Source organism: Platalea leucorodia (genome assembly GCF_965183815.1).
Source record: "Platalea leucorodia genome assembly, chromosome: 11".
Classification (NCBI taxonomy): Eukaryota; Metazoa; Chordata; class Aves; order Pelecaniformes; family Threskiornithidae; genus Platalea; species Platalea leucorodia.
In genome coordinates, this window is record NC_138833.1 from 16224573 (window position 1) to 16244935 (window position 20363).

The following is a 20363-nucleotide window of genomic DNA, read 5'->3' on the forward strand; positions in this document are numbered from 1 at the left end:
AGCGCCGTTCTCGCTGAGGAGGGTGAAGCTGTGCTGTACGGATGTCGATGCAAACCCCGCTTAGCGAAGCGAGCCAAAGGCTGCCCGGGGGCTCTGCACCCGCTGAGGGCACCAGGCGGGGCGGCGAGCGGCAGCCTGGCCTCGGCGGCGTTCCCTGAGCTCCGCGGCCGGGGCGGCTCCTCGGGCGGCAGCGCTCGGCCCTTCCCCGGGAACCCGCGCCTCGGCCGGGCTGCGCGGCGCTCCCCGGGCCGCGGCCCCGGCCCCCGGCCGGGCGCTGCCGTCCCTCCCGGCCGCCGGGGGCGCTGCGGCGGCGCGGGGCGGCGGGTGCTACCGGGGGCGGCCCTTCCCCTCCTCGCTCCTCCCCGCGCCTGCTCAGCCGCGGCGCCGGCCGGGCCGTGCCGTGAGGGGCTGGGCTGCGCCCGGCCGCGCCCCGCCTCGCCGTCCCCGGGCCTGCACGCCTGCGGCCGCGGCTGAGGTAACGGGTGAGGCGGGGCGGGCCGCGCCTGGCAGCGGGGGGCCGGGCCGGGCCGGGCGGAGGAGCAGGCCGCGCGGTGCCGCAGGGACGCGGGGCGGCGGCCGGCAGCGCTGGGCGTGTGGGCTGCGGAGCGCCCGGTGCGGCCTGGGCCTCCCTCTGCCCCGCGCGGCCTCGCCCCGGGCGGGCCGAGGGCCCCGGGGTTGGGCTGAGGGCCCCGGGGTCGGGCTGAGGGCCCCGGGGTCGGGCTGCGGCGGGGGCGGCTGCTGGAGCTCCCCGTGGCGTGCCCAGAGCTGCCGGCAGGCGTTGGGCGGTGCGTTCGATGGGAACGGTTGGAACTGAAATACCAGTTGTACAGCTGCTCGCGTGGGGGAGCTTGACCTGAAAATTCGGCTTTTTTTTTTAGTTCTTTCCACTGCTCCTCGTATGTTTTTTGGTTATGTTTTTCTTCCCCACGCTGCTTGTTTGGAAGGGCTGCCTCTTCTTTGCTGTCTAGCAGCGAATAATCTCCCTGCATGGCGTGGGGGGAAGCAGCAGGGTGGGATCTCTGGTGACTTCAGTGGGGCCCTCACCGGGCTCCTGAGTTAGTCCAGGTCACAGTCGGAATTGCAGCAATCGCAGCTCATACGTATAAATGAGTTACTGCTATTAGAGCTGTAAAAAGATTGTTCTGAATTACTGAGCGTGTCTGCTCAAATGAAGTGTTTGTTAGCATTCGTGATAAAAGCACGGAGGGGCCTTTAATCCCTCTGAGCGCTTGTTTGTTTGCTTGGCTACAGGCAGCGCAGAAGTACCGGTGCCATAACCATATGCACTTTGACGACAAAGTCGACATTTTTCATGCCTTATGTGAGAAAAAGTTTATCACCTCCCGTTCTCCCAGAGGAATGATCAGGGGCCCTGCTCTGGCCCTGCTAACGTGGCTCTCCTTGCTCAGTAACCAGTACCTACAACTTTGCCAGTGTGCAGTTGTGAATAAAAAGGTAAGCCATTACACTTCGCTTTGTTTCCCCAAACCTAGAACTGAAATGGTATAGCAATGCGTCTGCAAGATGCCTCTGTAGGATTGGAAGCTTCTTCTTGATATCTTCAATAACTTAAATCATAAATGGGGCTTTTTGTTTGTTTATTTTAGAACCGTGGATGAGAGATACTAATGCCTTTTTCTTGTTTTTTGGTCTCTTCTCCCCTTCAAACATTAATGAACTGTCTCTCTGTCACTTGCCATCAGTGTATTTCACTATTTTCCCCCTTACAGCTGTCTTTAGCCACTAACACTTTGCTTTTTGACTTTTCAGTGCTGTGTTAAGCTGTTGTTTTGTTTTATATAGCTACCAATATTTTCTCAACCTGTAAAAAAGCTTAATTATATTTTATATTCTTTTATATCAGTTACTTGGGTTTCTAAATCTTCTTATAGTAGCATAAAATAGATACCCTAAATTAATAATTTGAATAGGAGGCGTTAACTCAATTGATCTTGTAGAGTGGTGTTAACTCCACAGAAAATTTAGATGTCTTCAGAAGACAAAGAAGCTCAGGAGGATGAGCTGCTGGCTTTGGCTAGCATTTATGACGAAGATGAGTTTAAGAGAGCTGACTCTGCCCAAGGAGGAGAAACAAGAATTTGTCTGGAGTTGCCCCAAAACTTCAAAATTTTTGTGAGTGGTGAGTTGAGATGTTTTATTTTATCCCGAAATTAGTTCTTACCAAGCTGATTTTCTGGTACGTGCTTAGATGGCTGCTGCTCAGCGACCTGTAGGAGCACTGACCAGGGAAAGCCACGACTGACCCTGTGCTGCGCTTGTGGTATTGTTGGGGTTTGTAGCTGTGTGGCTGATTTCATCCTCATGCATGTAACCTCTTTAGTGAACTTCCAAGTTAGAGATAAGTAATAGTATTTCTCTGGAATAATTTTTTTTTTTTTTTTCCTTGAGGAAAGAACCTTTCCAGGTTCTTGGTTTGTGCAGGATCTGACAGTTCACAGTATTGGTGTTCACTGATTTAACCATCTGCACACAACCCCATGAAATTTTACTGCACTGCGAAGTTTAGTTATTTAGGGTTGAATAAATCATTTTAAACCCAGAAGTTTATCAAATGAGGAGAGATATCTGTCATAAACCATTACAGTTCATTAGCTTTCATTCTCTTGTTATTTCTCAAACTGTCTCAATTCTCTTGGATTCAGGCAATTCCACAGAAAGCCTCCAGAACAACGGGTTTGAATACACCGTTTGCTTTCTGCCTCCCCTCGTGCTGAATTTTGAACTCCCACCAGACTACCCATCAACCTCCCCACCGGTGTTTACCCTCAGTGGAAAATGGCTCTCCCAAGCCCAGGTTTGCAAAACAGTTTTAACATTTTAACGGAGCTTTTATGATCATGAGTGAGTTAACAGTGCTCTGGGGGATGTTAATGTAGTAGATGAAAGTAAAATTAAGACATAAACGGTTACATTGCTCTTTCAGTTGGCTCTTCTTGTGGTTTTATTTGGTCACCATTCTGAGGAACGAAAACTTGCATCTATGAGCATTATTTTTATGTATATCTTAGGTATATATTAAAAACTCCAGAATCTGAAATCTAAATATGCACTAAGGGGGACCGTGGGAGAGGAAGACAGTAACGAGTTGTCAGAACTTACTGAAATCTGGAATTGTTTTTTCTTTTTTAGCTCAGTGCTCTTTGCAAACACTTAGACAACGTATGGGAAGAGAATCGAGGCTGTGTGGTCTTATTTGCCTGGATGCAGTTTCTGAAGGAAGAAACTCTGAGCTACCTGAATATTTCTTCCCCATATGAGCTAAAAATGTGCCGTCAAGGGAATGGGCAGAGTAGGACACCTTTGGTCCCTCTCGACGCTGAGAAGGATTATGGTGGTGCAGCAGGCTCTGCAGCAGCTGAAGAAGAAATCATCGATGCAAGAGCTGTGCAGGATGTGGAATCCTTATCGAGTCTGATTAGGGAAATCTTGGACTTTGATCAGGCTCAGAGGAGGAAGTGCTTTAACAGTAAGATGTACTTGTGCAATATCTGCTTCTGTGAGAAGCTGGGCAGTGACTGTATGTACTTCACCGAGTGCAGCCATGTATACTGCAAAGCATGCCTGAAGGACTACTTTGAAATACAGATCAGGGATGGTCAGGTCCACTGTCTCAACTGCCCAGAACCGAAGTGTTCTTCTGTTGCTACTCCTGGCCAGGTAATAGAAGTGTGCAAGCAGTGATGGTAGAGTTCTGTAAGTTACCCATAATTACAGAAGACAAGGTGTGGCTTTTCATGGTGAGCATTGTGAATATATCTGGGGAAATTTTCTTATACTCCGAGCCGAACAGAGTCATCAGAGTTATAACTGGATCACACGGCACATATCGTGCCCGCTCTGTTAGGACTGGCATTGGTCAGAGGCCTGAATTAATGTCCCATTGCATTTGACATTGCATGCTTTTCATTTGATTAATTATTATTAAAATAGCATTTCTAGGAGTATTTTCATGACCTGTTGGAGAATACAAAGTGGATTCATCCCAGCTGTAGGTGCTTTTTCATTGACTTTACTGCTTTTTGCTGAAGCTAGCAGGCTCAGAATTTCAGATGCATGTAATCTCTCTTCGATCTTTGTTTAGGTTAAAGAGTTGGTTGGAGAGCAGCTGTTTGCACGTTATGACCGCCTGCTTCTGCAGTCTAGCTTGGACCTGATGGCGGATGTAGTGTATTGCCCTCGCCCGGGCTGTCAGACACCAGTCATGCAAGAACCAGGTTGCACCATGGGCATATGTTCCCGTTGCAACTATGCTTTTTGTACTCTCTGTAAAATGACTTATCATGGGGTCTCTCCGTGTAAAGTTACTGCGGGTGAGTCACCGTATTTCAGAAACGGATCAAGAAACAATTAAGTCTTGTGTGAAAAAGACAAAGTCAGAAGTTAAGCAAGGAAACTCATTACTACTTGAGCTTTCTAAAAGATTAGACGGTTTCATTTGGAGTAGGTCTGTTGCTGGCAATTAAGAATTATTCCTTTGATGACACTCCACAGCTCAGGAGGTCCCTAAACTGTTGATTGCCAAATGCTGAGAGGCCATAGCAGGGAAAGAATAATTTTATATGTGCCTTTTTTTTTTTTTTTTTTTTTTTTTACCCTTTCCTGTGAATCCACTACTTTCTGTTGTCAGAATTGATACTGGAATCAGGTGGGTGCTTCTCTGTCTGTTTGGCCTCAAAATCCTGTGAAAAAGTTTCATTAAATTTATGTTCAGAAAAAATATTTCCATTTTTCAGTTTATTTTACATTGTAGACTTTTTCTGATTCCATTGACTGGTCTCTTTTATAATGAAGCAGTGCAAAACCGTTGAATTTTGAGGTAGAGGGGTTTTATTGTTCTCATCTTTTTCTTACGTATTCTGATGTTTTACTTGCTTTTTAATTAATGATGTTATTTTCCTTTGAGAATACTTTATGCTGTTATTACCTGGACTTCTTTATATAATATATTACAAAAGCTGTTTTGTTTTATTTGGTTGGTTGTTTTTTTGTTTTGTTTTATTCCTCAGAGAAATTAATGGATTTGCGAAACGAATATTTAGAAGCAGATGAGGCAACTAAAAAATTTTTGGAACAGCGCTATGGCAAACGAGTGATTCAGAAAGCCCTTGAGGAGATGGAGAGTAAAGAATGGCTAGAAAAGAACTCAAAGTCTTGTCCTTGCTGCGGTACTCACATAGAGGTACGCATGGAGGGGAAAGGCTGAAGCATCATAGTAACTCTTAACAGAAACTAACATAAATTCAGTCAGTTCTGTATTTAGCCTGGAACAGAGATTTATTTGTAGCCTCCCAGTTCACCCGGGAAGGTAAATTTCTATGAAGTGGTAAAAGAACTTTCCATTTCTGTCTGTTATATAGAAAAGGAAGTGATGTTTCTGGAGCTCAGGGACTTGGGTAAATACAGCAACTGCTATTGTTCAGACTCCAGTACTAAAAAGATCCAGGCTGACTATGGATCCGTATGAATCCCTTTGTTTTCCATCTGTTTCAGGCTACTGCTGTTTCAGACTACAGCCAGGAAATAAAACTAGCTTCAGAAAAATATTAATTTCCAGTATTTTTAGTATTATAGCCAATTTACAATTCTGTGATTCTAGCTCCTAGTTCTTTTGAACGGTGAAAAAATACCAGTGTTACGATAGAGTTGGGGTAGCATGTATTCATTAGTTGATGCGTTTTTGAGGACTGTTATCATATAGAGACAGGCCTGAAGACTGACGTGGTCAGATTTTGTTATTGCTGTTTCTTGTTTTCTTCCCCTCAGAAACTAGATGGCTGTAACAAAATGACGTGTACTGGCTGCATGCAGTATTTCTGCTGGCTTTGTATGGGGTCTCTGTCAAGGGTGAACCCCTACAGGCACTTCAATGATCCATCTTCCCCATGCTTTAATAGGTATGTATTTATGTGTATTTTTTCTAGTGCTGTACCACTCATTTTTATACTTTTTCTTACAGTCTCTCCCAGATTATTCTTCCCTTGAAATTTGTAGGTATACAGTTTAAGACACGGTTTCTTCTCTCAAATATTTACACTTACAAGGACCTAACAATAAAAAAATAAGGAGTGATTCAGGATATGGTTTTGCTTTTTAAGAACTTTTGTTCTAAAATTCTGAAGTCGTCTTCTGGGCCTATTCCTGATGCTTTACTTGCTGCCTCTGACTGAGAGACAGCCTTTAGTGAAATGTTTCCTTGCAGATGCTCGGGTATATGATAGCACAACACAAGGTTTTGGGGGAAAAAGCTGCTTCTAAAAAGCTGCAAACTTGGCTTACATCATCACTGTTAAGGATTTATCAAGAGACAAAGGATGCCGCTGCTATCTGGACAAATGAAAGGGCAGGCAGGTCAGAGAGGTGTAATAATGGCAGCCTCTAAGCTTGTGTGTATTCCACTGGGTGATGTGCCCATCGCTGTGATATATAGAGCCTGGATACAAAAGTCAAAATACCAATAGTTTACTCAATCCTCCACCATCTATTCTGCTGTAATAGATGTGGCTGACAGGATTTTTTTTTCCTTGTTCTTAGCCCTTCTTTTTCAGCAATCCTTCTTCTCCCAACAGTGATATTTTCACTCCCTACCCTGTTTTCCTTTCTGTTTTTCTTCTGGTTTTCTTTTTTCTTTCAGTTCAGCTTAACCTCTACCTATCTTGACTAAGCCTATCTGTTTTATAAAAAAAAAAACAAAACCAAACCCAAACATTTTCTTCCCTTTTGTTCCCCCCCCCCACTTACATGTTATAGTTGTTTGCCCAGGTGTGTATTGTCTGATTAGATTGTAAGCTGTTTGGAGCAGGCAGGCTCGGCTGCTGATTATATACTGCCTAAAGACCAGCTAGGAATAGCAGCATGCTAAGTAACTATTAATATGGTTTGGATTACTAATATTTTCAGGGATTTCTTGAGACATCGTGTTTGTAAGGTGCCGTACAACCTTCTGGTATAATGTGCTGTAGAAGCACGGAGTAGCTTATTTTACTTGACTTTGATGATCGCAGTGTGAGTGTTTTATGATACTGACAAAAATTGTGAAACTTGCTGCTTTTGTATTTTTGGTCACACTGAGATTGATTCTTTTTTTGTACATATTTTACGTTTTTTACATCCTGATGTAAATTATTGGCTGTCTTGCAGATTGTTTCAAGCCATGCATATTGATGGTGAGTTCTGGGAAGCTGAAGATGAAGACTAGTAGCTTTCTCTAGCCACAAAAGCTGAACAAACCAGAGACAGATACTTTCAATTTTTGTGTCAAGTTTGTTTGCTTTTCACTTCCATGACGTGATAGAAGAATCATAACTACCTTGCACTGCAGGATACTCACACTTCAGAGGCTGTTGCCGAAACCAAAGGAGACCATTTTACCCATCCTGTGGTCAGGATCACCATTGAAGGCCCTAGTAATCATATCGCTTGTTAAAGACAAATACAGCCAGTCAGAAGTTGGAAAATTACTGGAAAAATACATACTAAGAGGTGCCCCTTTTTCAAAAGCAAACAATCAAAACTGAAGCCTCAAATCATAGAAATATTTGGGGGTTTCCTTTAGGGAGACTGACCTTTCGAGGGTCTTGGCTCGTATCCATTGTGGGTTTTAGGGCAGTTTCTTATAGCTGTAGTGTTCTTTCTGGAGCTGTTAAGTGATGCTGCTTGGACAGGGGAAGTTTTCTGATACAATACAGAAAATGTCTTCTGTGTTCAGCAACTGAGCCTGTTGTTTCTATAGCATTTCCTGACCCGTTTCTCTGAAAAGCAGCTCATTGCTCTGTCACTGATACTTTCTAACGATGTTAAAGTCCATTATCCCTAACCCCCTTCTTACTGGCTGTAATGCCTGGGTCTTTGCATTCCTGAATGCTTTGGCAGAAAATGACCCAACAACCATTTCCAGAAATTTGAATCAGTTTGATGACTCATCTCAGCGTTGCTGTTGTATTCACTCCCATCGCCTCTCCTGATTTTGACAGTGATGAGTGCTAAGGCAATGAACTGAGTATGTGGCCAGTGAGAGGGTGAAAAGTATCAGTCAGATATTGAAACACATTTTTATGGATACGTAGTTGAGATTAACTTGAATTCTTCAAGATATTGAAAATTACCTTGCCTTCTCAGATGAAGTAATTTATTTTTTACTAACTCTTTGTATAAGAAATTTGATTAGTTGATAGTTTTGCTTCTGGACTAGATCCCTTATTTCCACTGTTCTTGCACTTCAAATTATTTCAAAACCCAAATTGTTTCCCCTGAAAGCTCAGTAAGTAGTTTTGTGAGCATGAAAGTAATTACTGGAGTGAACCACTAATTTTTTAGTGGAAGTTCTTCCACTTGCAGAATGGTCTAAAAATTTATTTTGAAATTAAAACTGCATGTGCTGTGTTCAAAAGAAATAGCAGGGTCCAGATGGATAGCTCAGGAGCTGGAAGACTCTTCAGAAACTCAAGGTGAACACCTCTCACTCAGTTTTGACTGACAGTAAATACATTTATACTCGGATATCTGGGCAAAATGAGTGCCGATTTAGTTCCTTTCGCAGAGGATGAAAGTCTGTACTATGAGAATTGGCAGTGATTAAAAAGATGAGATGGTAAGAGCAGATTTCTTGTCTTGGTTTAGGCTACAGGACAGTGTGTAGGGAAAGTTTACGTTGTGTATGGTTTAAATTGTATTTCCTGCACCTTTCACATGCACTAAACTCACTTTAAGACAGTAAACATAGTTGTCTCCCTGTTTGTCTTCATTACGGCACGTATATGGCAGCACAGGTCAGCGTGCGGGACAGAGCTCTGCGGCTGGGTGGCGATCGCCTCTAGTGCCCGCGTGCCACGGGGCCGAGGCGCTCGCTCCCGTGGTCGTCTGCAGAATGAGAGAGACCGGACCTGGGCTCGTGCAAAGCTCTCGGGTGAAGCTGGCGCAGGACGTGTTCTGCTGATAGAAGTTTGGAGGTTTACGTATGTAACGTGCCCTCACGCCCAAAAAGCCCTGGTTTTCCCTGGGAGATGCAAGCCCCTAACTGATAGACAGTGGCTGTCGTGACACTACTGTGGGCACGCTGCGCTGGATGGAGCCCGCTTTGAGCTGCAGTCCCCACGGTAGCTTCCACTCTGGTCACAATTTTTAACTCTACAGGCCGAGTCCAACAGCTGCCTGCTTTTGGAGGGGCTTTCTTCCCACTAAGCTGCACACGTGGGCAGATGGGGAGTATTTGTGACAAGACGCATGCGCTTAAACCCTGTTCTCCGGCCCGGATGGAGGAGATGGTGTTGATCTCTTAAACCTGCAGAGGCTGGGCAGGGCCCTTCTGCAGGGACGGAGGTGGGCTGAGGGCAGGACCTGGGGGCCAAAGCGTACGTCGGGATGGAAAGCCGTGGCTGGGGACGTCTGCCAGAGCTACCACAGCTCAAGTGCTATTTGAAGGTGTTGCAATGAACTATTTTGCTTTCAAGAATTGTGTGCGGAGAGAGGAGAAACAGTGATATATCCCCCCCGTGCCTATGAATTCTGGGTACTCGGGGACCCCTGGGCTGTCCCGTATTCTGCAGTGAGGCAGAGGAGGACAGACCCTCTGAGGAGAGGACAAGCAGCTGGTGTTGCAAAGGTGGGAGAGCTAAAACCAGGACCTGAGAGAGCAAGGCAGGCAACTCTGCTGACAGGGCGCAGAGTTTCTTCTTCAGCGTGTACTTTTCCCTCTTGCAGACCTCGCTTTCTCCGTTTCTGTGCATGCACAGAATGAGTATTAGATTATTTGCAGACATTTTGTGGTAACAGGTAGAGAGCTGTGACCTCCTCTTTTCTCCTTTAAATATCCCCACTTTTTAAATGAAATGGCTGCTGCCTGGCAGGACAGAACCATGGCGGGTGTTTGGTGCAGACCTGCCAGCAAACACTGGACGAGGCAGGGAGCCTTTGAAGTAGGGAGCAGCAGTAGCTGTTTCTACCAAACTGCTTTCAATACAGCTTTGCTTCTAGGTGCTAGAGAAATTTTGTGCAAAATAACAGGTCTTTCTCATGCTTTGAAGGTTGTGGGGTTGCTGTTCAAAGATGGTGTTACGAGGCCTGTCCAGCCACGTAAACTGTTCCATGTTTCACTAGCGCAGTGAGACTGAGCAGCAGATACAGTCACTGTGACCATTTAGAAAAAATTAAGACATTTACTGTAGAAAGTTACATTACAGATCAACAGCTTACAAAATTTCTGCATAAATTTCTGCATTTTTCTTACAAAAATTTCGGCATAAAGAAAATAAATGCTCCCCAGTTTGTCTTGCCCCTCGCTTGCTAGCACTTGATAGGAAACCCAGGAATCAAGTTTCAGAATTGGTGGGGTCTTGCCAGTACAGGCTGTTGTCCACCTGTGCAGGGCTTCTGTAATTAGACACAGGCTGCGGCCAGAAGGAACGGAGTGTTTCCCTTGAGACTTATTTGGCATTTCCTTGTGGCAATGTAAAGCACGGGAAGGAGGGAGAGAGAACTTACTGCTTCAGGCTCTGCGCTGACACAATAACAGAGTGCTGAGCCGAACAGAGAGAAGTCATTTATGCTTAATCTGAACAAAGCTACCCTCCTGTAGTACATCATAAAGCACCAGGGCGTAGAAAATGATATCCTGCAATTGAACACGTAAGGCTTCTTGTGTGACAACAAATAAAATCATATAGATGCGTAAACTAACCATTAACTGCATTAATGGTACTGCATTATTAATACTGCACTGATGAATGCTGTCTGTAGCCTCCCTTTTGCCGAGGTGGTCTCAAGTCCAACATCTGGCTCCAAGCGGGGTTCAGCCAGGGCTTTATCCACTCAGGTCTTGAAAACTTCTTAAGGACAGAGACAGCACAGCCTCTGTGGGGAACCCGCCCCACTGCCTGACTGGCCATCTTGTCTCAACTCAAGCCCCGTTGTCTCTTCTCATCTTCCCCCCACACACTGCCCAGGCGAGCCTGGCTCCATCTTCCTGATGACCTCCTCGTAGCCCTGAAGCGTGCTGCTGCTAGGTCATGCTGAAGCTTTCCCTTCTCCAGGCTGAACAAGCTCAGTTCCCATTTTAAATGTCTATAATGTAAGAGCGTATTGCGGAGGGGGAGTGACACAAAAAGGTACTTGTCATAATTGCAAGGAATACATCCCAACGCGATTACCCGTTTGGTTTCTGCAACATTGTACTTTGATGTATCTTCACATTTAAGTCTTGGGGCCTTCGGTCCACGATTACAGTTGCTTTATAGATTAAACAACTCATTCTCCATTGACTTTCAGAGAATAAGCTAGTGGCGGAAGTTTGGAACACAGTATACTGGATCCCTTCCTCATTTGGTTAATTAAGGCAGGTGTTGCATCTGTCTTTTTAATGGAGAGAAGCAAGCACATAATCATTTTGCTAATTTAAGAACAAATATGAGATAAATTTCTGCAGCAATTCCCTTTCTTCACAGCTGGTTTTCAACAGAAAAGCTGGTTCAGCATTACTCTGAACAGCGAGAGATTAATCGCTGTATGGCTTCTTAGACTGGCTTCTTTCTGCTCCCGTCTCCTTCATGCTGTATAAGGGCTCCACGAGCTTGTTGTGAACCAGCATTAAACCTAATGTAGCAAGTAAAAAGATGACTTAAGTAGACATAATAAAGCAAACTTCTCATTCATTGGATGCTAATGAAATTAGGCATTACCAGAGTCCTTGTTCCTTTGCTGCCATGCCCACGCAGTTAAGCATTACCTTTACGGTTTTATTATGGCTGTACACCTCAGCTGTTATACTTCAGGAAGGTACTCCTTTGGGAGTTGATGAAGCAGAAACATACAATGCAAAGCGTGGCTTTTGCCACCTAAAAACGAAGTACAACAGCTGCTGGGTCTGGTCAAACACTCACCTTTAAAGTATTTCACCGTCTTAACTTTAAGCTCCAGTGTGGCATCCTCATCGCACACAAACACAGTGTTGGGGTGTTGCTGGAAGGCAGATACTGTCCACATGTGGTTGACACCTTCCTCGATGGCTTTGTACAAAGCAAAGGCTTTGTGGGCTCCTGTGATGAGGATCATCACCTGGACTCCGAGACACAGAGGTGGCAGTTAGGCTCTAGAAGACGCGTTGAGAGAGAGCGCACCCACACCCTGCTGAACTAAGAGAGCGCTGCCCCAGTCCCTGACAGGGGGATCTCTCTGTCGTCCTCCGCAGAGGCACTTCACTGTATCGCAATTCTGTTTGCTCTGGCTGCATTTTATTTGTCAATTAAATCATAGCCTGATGGGTCATTTTAATGATTTGGATCCTTTGCGCTTCCCTGTTAGGCACCTATATGCTGAGACTTAACAAGTATACATCAAGGTACAGACTCAATTAAAAGCTATCCCATACAGTTTTAATCATCTGCTGGTCTAACATCAAGTCAACCGGTGATTTGTGCAGTTATTTCCCTAGATGAGACTCTTAACCAAAGACATCCTTCCAAACCTTTCTAGCTCCCTGGGGATCACAACTGTACTGCAGGGTTACACAAACGTAAGTGTTAGCAGAGCAAAAGTGGAAGCCAGAGCAAGAGCCTTTCCATAGTGTTGCAGGATGCAAGAGAACAGGAGGATCAGGTATTCAGCTGTCTGTGGCAGGAAGAGCATAAGCTGGCCTATGCCAGCAGGGTGCATTGCTGCTCCAAGACTGCGTAATCTTTAGCTGCTCCAGGAAGCCCCGCTCAAGAGCTACGGCATGAAGTCACTGCTTTTCTCCTAACCTCTCTGGCATCCATGACAGTGCCTACTCCGACCGTCAAAGCCATTGTGGGGACTTTGGAGAGGTCACCATCAAAGAACCTGGCGTTAGCCAATATTGTGTCCATAGCCAAGGTCTTCACTCGCGTCCTGGATACCAAACTTGATCCAGGCTCATTGAAGGCAATGTGACCGTCTGGGCCAATACCTGTGACAGAGACAGTTTGAGAAGTAGGTCAGTGGCTGTAACGGTTACTGTAGGCAGCAGAGCCAGCAGCACTCCTATTAAAAGGACATTCAGTGCTTCAGGAATAGACACAGATCTAAGAAAAACACTTGCAATTTTTCTGCTCAAGCTCAAATTTGCTTCTGGTAGGAATGATGGCAAAAGCTCCCTCTGAAGCCAACAAAGACTCTTCCCTAATTGTGCTGGGACAACAAGACAACAAGGAGATGGCAGAATCTCAAGGCAAACTGATGGGAAAAGCTTGCGTTGGGCTCCCGTCGGCTCAGAGGACACCCTAGCAGTTTCCTGTTAGCACTGGCAATTGTAATACATTTTGTATTCGGTACAATTCTAGCCCTGCCTGTTTCTCCTGGTAATCGTTCCCTGAACAATTCACTTACTGGATTGAAATACTTAAACCTGGGGGAGCAGTACATTGGAAGACAAGGCTGCCAGCACACGAGCGCCCAGGGCGATGGTGTACGGGCTGGCTTTCACTGCAAATCCACTGAACTGCACTGAAAATGAACTCTCCTGATAATAACTGAGATAGCTGGTGGAGGAAAGGCAGTGCTTCCTGCCAGTGTTTAGAGACCGCCAGTCCTTCAGGTTTTCACCTCCAACAAAGAGTTCAATTCCTCCAGCTGCTTTGATTTTATCCTCAAATGCGTCACACTCTGCCTGTAGATCAGGTGCATTTCCATCCAAAATGTGAACGTTTTCTGCCGAGATGTCAATATGCTTAAAGAAGTTATTCCACATGAAGGAATGGTAACTTTCCGGGTGATCCCTTGGGAGACCTGGTAACAGAGCATGCACGGGACTAAGACCAACGGAAAGAATATCACACGTAACATAAACCACCTATACGCCCTTGTGGTGCCCTTGGTCATAGAGCACTGCTTTCTGTGTCTGTCACTTGTCACTCCCTCAACTTTCATAAGTTGTTTTTATTTCCCTAAATAGCAAAATTAAATCAATCACAATAGCTCCTATAAGACAGATGCTCATACTAACATGCCATGGATGCTCCAGACAAGCAGGCATGCACTGTGCCTCATCTGTTACTACCTTTTTAGCATTCTTACCCATTTGTATTAGCAAGAACAATTAAAAAACTGTGCAGAAGCCTGGGAAATAACTTACTGCATTTTTTTTTTCCCCTTGAATGCTATAAACCACACTGCACTGCCTATTCCCTAATGCTGCTGGATTAGGGTTGTTCACAGAAAAACTTCTTGGCCAAAGTAAAATTAGCATTAGCAAATATTTAGCCTGTATGCTTTTCACCTTTGGAGCTTTAGGCTTGCCCATTAATCTCTTTGTACTTTTTCTTCTGAAGAGGCTATTTCATCACAGCTTCATAAACTAAACGGTGCTCTGCTATCTTAACAGCAGTGCATGTCGGTTGTGGAAGGGCACTCGGACAGGTAACACGTCGGTCTTTATAAGAGACCTGGAGCTAAAGTGACCTTTATAATCCCAGAGCAAAGGTGGTAGTTAATATTGCACGCTATCTCAGACTGCAATGGTAAGATGGATCCTTAGCTGATCAATAGCTAACTTCAGGTAAAACACGAGCAGTGTCTAGTGCGTGTAATACCAGGCAACGCCTGATACTCTTTAATATTTCCTACACGGGTTTTAAAATTGTCCCTGTTAACTCCCTCGGCTAACGCAGACTTTATCCTTCGCACCTTGACTCTTCTGCAGGGGGGCTGCCTGCACCCCCAGGCCTGACAGGACCCTCGGGCCGCGGCACGGGGCGCCGGGCCCATCAGCCCCGCCGGCGGCCCCGCCTCGGGAACCGGACATCCCCGCCGTCCCGACAGAGACTGCGATATGCAGCAGAGCGGACAACGAAAGCCAGACGCTTCGTGTGTGCGGGCACTCACCCACGTACTCGTCCATGTTGAAGGTTTTCACGTACTGGAAGGAGAGGTCCCCGTTCCGGCAGTACTCCACCAGCTTCCTGTAGCAGCCCAGCGGCGTGCTGCCTGCGGGGAAGCCGCCGCCTCAGCCCCGGGAGGGGCCCCGGGGAGGGGGCCCCGGCCCCGACACCCACCTGTGGGCAGCCCCAGCGTGAAGAAGCGCCCGGGTCCGGGTCCGAACTGGACGATGCGGTTGCGGATGTACTTGGCGGCCCACTCGCTGGCCTGCGCGTACGTCTCCAGGATAACGAGCTTCATGGCGGGGCCGGGCGCCGCCTGGCAGGGCGGGAGCCGAGCTGAGGAGCGCCGCTACGCCGCCATCTTACCGCCGCCGCCCCGCTCACCTACCTGCCTGCCTGCCTGCCTGCCTGCCGCCGCCGCCGCCGCCCCGGGATCCCCTCGGCAGGCGGGGCCGAGGCAGCAGCACCGCCCGGGCCGCCCTCCGCGCCCGCCCCGCCGGTGGGCGGTGAGCGCCGAGCGCCGGGCCCGGCCCCTCACGGCGGCCGCTCGCCGCAGGAGCCCCGCGGGCGGCTCCGGGCGCCGCAGCCCCGCGGGGCGGGAGGAGCGGGCCCCGCCGTGCCCGGCCCCCGCGGCCGGGGGGACCGCAGGGTCAGAATTTAGGGTTAGAATTCAGAGAAGTGGTTAAATACACCCAGTGCTTGGGCTGCTCGTCATCTGTGCAAATGAACCGAAGTTATGAACACTGGAAATGTGCTTTATGCCTGGACAAAGCTTTTGGGAACCCGCGTTTTCCCCAGATGTGTTAAAAAGGCAATTAGACCTTTAAATGCCCTTATTCCTTCTTGCTTCTCCGGCGGTGTCCCCATCGCTGCAGGGATCCACCCGACTCGGCCCTTCAGCCGCTCCGGGTGCCTGGCAGCCACCCGCCATCCCTGACGCGAGGCCGTGAGCCGTGTCCCGGGCGGGAACAAGCAGCTCTCGCACTCCAAGCATTTTGTAGGGACCCGCGTCAGGGCACGTCGGGGTGCTTCAGGGGCTTCGGCTGCAGGGGCAGAGCCCCTCCACCTGCGGATGTTTCTGCTGCTCCTGACAGCAGTGGTATCCCAAAAAGATGTTTCTGCTCTTCCTCCAGCTGCCCTCAAGCTGTGATGGAAACGTGCCCGACCTCTCCTTGCAAAGTCTTGGTTCATTGTTGAGATGCAAAGCTCTTACTTCAGTTAGACAGCTTTTTACTTTCATTAGAAGAAAGAATAATATACAAATTGCTTTGCTAGGAACCAGCCTGTGCTTTTCCTTCTTATTTTAATAATTTAAACAACCTGGCTAGACTGAGTGCTCCTGATACTGTCTTATCCTGGATGCTGAGAAGTCCTGGCTTGGTTTGCAGTTGGATGGGGAATGATGAGTGTGATGGGCCATAGCCAGACGGCTGTGGTTGGACACGGGAAGAGTTTTAGGCCACAGAGACAAAATAAATTGAAAGCGCCGTGTGTTTCCATCAGCAGCGGTTAGCCAGCAGGCAGGAAAGTATTTTGGTGGCTGTAGTGCTGGGTGAAGAGCTGACAGCAGCATCCTCCTCTGCTCTCCTGCAGTGCAGGGCAGCCTGGGCTTTGGCTCTGTGTGAGACAGCTTTTCCACTTTTCCCATCGGGGTTGTACTGCTGTGTTAGACCCATCAGTCCCGTGGACACTGGCAGGAATTACAGCGCCTGTGGATTCATCGGCACGGGACAGAGGTGCCGACTGAACGGGGGGCTGTGCCTCCACTGGGATGGAGGGGTAGCAGGGACCTGGCTGAGGCCTGAACACTTCCCATCCTGGGGCCGCTCTGGTCCATTCGGCAGGTACTGCCGGCACGAAGGGAATCTGGTGAGCGGACCTCCTGACCTGCATGCCGGCGTGGGAGCTGTGGTGAAGGACACATCACCGTTACTGCAGCACACCTGCAGCTTCTGGTGTGCAAAGCAAAAACTGCTGCAAGGCTCGGAAGGCAGAATGCACCAGCACCTCGATTCTGCAAATAACCCACATTGGATCACTCAGCGTTACCATGGCAACACAGCGAGGGCTCGGAGATGTCTGAAAAGCAAATACTGGAGGCACCGACTGCATTGGAATTGATTGCAAGAGACACCGTGGACTTCCCACAGCAGTGAGCTGTAGGGCAACAACCATGTCCCTGCCTGGGGTGGCCTGCAGGGTTTGTCTGCCATCAGGGTGGCCTGTGGACAGCCAGCACCCCCTCCCCTGCCGCCTGCCTTGCCTTCTTTACTGCACTTTGCCCCCTCGGAGGTACGGAGAGCTGCTGCATTTGAGGATCAGCCTTACAGCATCCTACCACGCTGCTCACACAGCCCAAATGTCAGGATGGATTTCATTTAAATTCAAATGCTATGGGTCTCTGTCGATTGCAAAGGGTCTGGCTCTCACTTTAATCTCCTGTGCAAGTGCCTTTGGTGCACAAAGACGTAGGAGGTGGCCGGCAGCTCCCAGTAAAAGCAAAACATGTTTTGATGAGAGGAAAAAACTACAACGGTGCAAGAGAGCCAGGCACGTGCATCTGCCGCCACAGCTGCCCTGCTCTGCCCACATCCCGTGTATCTGCATACTTCATGCAGTCTTATGTTACTTAGGAATTGCTCCAGGGCTGGGTTATATGTGTGACTAGCATGCAGGGTATTTTTAGGTATGATAATTTATGCTTGTTATTGTTTCTGCGTTTACAGCTAGCTGTTCAAATGTTGAAGAACTTCCTGGTATCTGAACAGGCTGATTTTCCTTCCTTGCAAAGGCAGCAGATGGAAGGAAACAAACACTTCTCTGCAGAAGAAGTTGAAGTTTAACTAAGGAGTTCTAACAAGCACAGCATTTTCTTTTTCTCTGTGTTGAAATGATTAGAGTCAACAGCGCTCAGAGACCAGGACTTTTGCTACCAGGAACTGCTTGGGAGCACTGGGATTTTTTTCCTAAAAAAAGCAACAATTAAAAAATTATCTCCATAAAGGACACTCTCTCCAAGTCCTGTAATTAAAGAGTCTTTTTAATATCCACCATCTGTCACCTCTTCCTGCTCCAGCATGTTCCACTTACCTTCTCACCCCTATTTATAAGAAAAGGAGAAACGAGATTCCACATTGGATAGATCTGGAGGGGAGCTGCTCTTTTCTGTAAGCGCTGCTCACTGCTTAGCTCTCCCAGCAGCACCCAAATCCCCGCTGGGAGTATGTTGGGGGGTCACAGCAAGCCGATGCGCTAGGGTGGTGCACGAGCAGGCAGCTCCGGAGAGCACACATGCCAGTCCCTTCGCGTTTTTGCAGACGAGGCTCCTATGGGAAAACTGGCAGAGCTTCAGTCCTCACCAGGTTAAAAACTGCTAGGCTATGCAGTAAGGGACTTAATCTGGACAGCAAGATTAAATTATCCATTGGTTAATTGTGATTTCTCCAGTAGGCTGAAGAAATAATGGGAGTGACAAAGATCACTGGTGAAATCAGTGAGTGAGGGCTCCAAAAACCCAGCTCTAAGGGAGTTAGCTGTGCTAGATGAAGGCAATGCGGAGCTCAGCCGTCTGCCGTGCCCTGTCCACAGTCAGCACAAACTCGTCTTCATCACTCGATAGTCTGAACCTCAGTTCTGCTGCTGAATCTCAGGAAAGGAGAAGTCTCGTTGGGGAAGTCTTCCATCTTGCTGCTGCTGCTATCTTTATTTCCCTTTCTTGCAATACTCGTGGCTTATTGGGGCATAATTTTGCGCACCAGTAAACAAGGCACTGCTTACGAGTAGCTCTGCCTGGGCTGTCAGAGCACGGCGGTTGTGCTCGCTGTGTAGGTACTCCTCCTTACAGCAGACCCGACGTGACCGAGCAGCTTTTGTTGTTACAACAAACAGTCACAGAAAATTACAGCTGTGTGTATGCGTGTGTGTGTTCAAAGCTGCCTACAGAGATCCACGCCTGCATCTGCCGTGCCGGGGAACCTGCCGGCTGCCGAGGTTGGGCGAGGTGGGGTGCAGCTTCCTTGGCCAGGGGCTGTCGTGGGGCTTCGCACCAGGGCCCCCATGGGCTTTTAGAGGCCGTGTCGGAGCACGTTTGACCGGGTGGCATAAAGGCAGGCACATCCAGAGGTGCAAAGGCATGCTGCCTGTGAAACGGCTGGGGTTCGTGCTTGCACAGACTGTGGTCATCGCCGATTCTGTTTCTCTGAAGAGGCAGCAAGACCAGAAAGACCGAGTGAGGCCCTGACCTACTGTAGATACATCAGTAACATGGTTTTAAACCAAACTGAGATGGGAATACCACTCTACTGTGGCAATAAAGCTTTGAACCAGCAAAAAGCTAAAAGAAGATTCAAATACAAAATGGTACCAAGTAAAAAATAGTAAGAAACTGAAGAGCATCAAGGTATATAGTCGTGTCTCAAAGTAAAACTAATTTCATATCAGTAAATTCCTAGACATAATTGACAGCTGTATCAAAGTTAAATACATATGAGAGACCCATCTCCTGCTGCTTCTCCTTCCTTTACATTTTCACCGTTGCAGAAATCTTGCGTGATGTTTTGGGGAGGAACATCTGTTAGACAACATTTATTAATCCTTAACAAATCTCTTCAGCCTAATTATACAACTATAATGCAGGATATACAATAATGCAGGATATAAAACTATGATTCAGGATGTTATTCCACAGTGTGAAAACAAGACACAGCATACATGTATATCCAAGCCCTATGATTCCACTCCTTGCATATTAAGTATGTATGCCTCTGGGGGCACAGGAACACTACTCACTTTATTATTTATAGTTGATGACAAAAAAGTTGTTTTTTTAGTAGGAGTGTAAATGTACAGGCAACCAGTGAACACTCCAAACAGGTACTGGGACGGAAGGAACCACGCAGATAGCAACAGCTCAGCTCCCAGCCCGGCTCCCAGCACCCTGTCGAGGTTCTGTGCGTGGGCAGCACGGTGAAGTTTCTGTTGATACCAGCAGTCTTTGGATCAGACTCGTAATAAAGTTTCCGTCTTCCTTGAGCCCAGCATTGCGAATGGGTGGGTAATCCAGCCTTTTCGTGAACAACACTTCACTGTCACTTGTACTTTTTCTTAACCTGCCAGTTGCAGCCTGCTTGCATACGATTAAGCTATTAAACGGGAGAGCTTCACAGGTACAATTTGACCCACTAGCTTCTGTGAATGTTTTGTCTTTGCTTTTTTCTTAATTGGGTCATTTAGCAGTAACAGACTAGAAGAAAGATCTAGTTTAAATGTCCTGCTTATTTCTTATTAGTCTAGCTTTAAAATGCCCTGCCTTTGAGGTTTATTACTTAGCTTTTAGAGTTCAATATTTATTACAAAGTGTAGATTAAAAGTGTTCCCTTCATTGCTCAGTCATACACAATAATTAAAGGAAGACTTGTACAGCGCTAGGATTTCAGAAGACTTGCTGTACTGCAATTCTGTAATACTTTCAGTTACTTTCAAATACTTTCACAGCACATCCCGTGCAGAAGTCACTAAAAA

At 47.2% G+C, this 20363-nt stretch overlaps 2 protein-coding genes across 5 annotated transcripts; one reads left to right on the forward strand and one right to left on the reverse strand.

Moving 5' to 3' along the window:
- Nucleotides 1-391: 391 nt before the first annotated feature.
- RNF14 (ring finger protein 14) lies at nucleotides 392-8785 on the forward strand. Of its 4 annotated transcripts, none has more exons than XM_082324360.1 (9): nucleotides 392-475; nucleotides 1252-1455; nucleotides 1959-2140; nucleotides 2664-2815; nucleotides 3151-3678; nucleotides 4103-4331; nucleotides 5028-5200; nucleotides 5785-5915; nucleotides 7159-8785. In XM_082324360.1, the coding sequence occupies exons 3-9, from the start codon at nucleotides 1987-1989 to the stop codon at nucleotides 7214-7216; spliced, it is 1425 nt and encodes a 474-aa protein (XP_082180486.1). In that variant the 5' UTR covers nucleotides 392-475; nucleotides 1252-1455; nucleotides 1959-1986; the 3' UTR covers nucleotides 7217-8785. The 4 variants fall into 4 exon arrangements, with proteins under 4 accessions (XP_082180486.1, XP_082180483.1, XP_082180485.1 ...); XM_082324357.1 differs by having other exon boundaries at nucleotides 1978-2140; XM_082324359.1 differs by having other exon boundaries at nucleotides 455-482; nucleotides 1978-2140.
- A 1285-nt stretch (nucleotides 8786-10070) lies between these two features.
- GNPDA1 (glucosamine-6-phosphate deaminase 1) lies at nucleotides 10071-15270 on the reverse strand. Its single transcript, XM_082324361.1, has 6 exons — nucleotides 15018-15270; nucleotides 14848-14949; nucleotides 13570-13752; nucleotides 12750-12934; nucleotides 11892-12066; nucleotides 10071-11604 (listed from the first exon to the last, which is right to left on the reverse strand). Exons 1-6 carry the CDS (start codon nucleotides 15139-15141, stop codon nucleotides 11507-11509), a joined length of 867 nt encoding a protein of 288 aa, XP_082180487.1. The 5' UTR covers nucleotides 15142-15270; the 3' UTR covers nucleotides 10071-11506.
- Between the last annotated feature and the right edge of the window lie 5093 nt (nucleotides 15271-20363).

Bases quoted from the DNA above. Each gene is read 5' to 3' on its own strand.
- RNF14 (XM_082324360.1), top strand. From the start codon at position 1,987: ATGTCTTCAGAAGACAAAGAAGCTCAGGAGGATGAGCTGCTGGCTTTG. The intron at 2,141-2,663 runs GTGAGTTGAGAT...TCTTGGATTCAG, and splicing joins CTTCAAAATTTTTGTGAGTG to GCAATTCCACAGAAAGCCTC. The intron at 2,816-3,150 runs GTTTGCAAAACA...TTTCTTTTTTAG, and splicing joins AATGGCTCTCCCAAGCCCAG to CTCAGTGCTCTTTGCAAACA.
- GNPDA1 (XM_082324361.1), bottom strand. From the start codon at position 15,141: ATGAAGCTCGTTATCCTGGAGACGTACGCGCAGGCCAGCGAGTGGGCC. The intron at 14,950-15,017 runs GTGGGTGTCGGG...GCTTCCCCGCAG, and splicing joins CACGCTGGGGCTGCCCACAG to GCAGCACGCCGCTGGGCTGC. The intron at 12,067-12,749 runs GTTAGGAGAAAA...CTCGGAGTCCAG, and splicing joins CTGTCATGGATGCCAGAGAG to GTGATGATCCTCATCACAGG.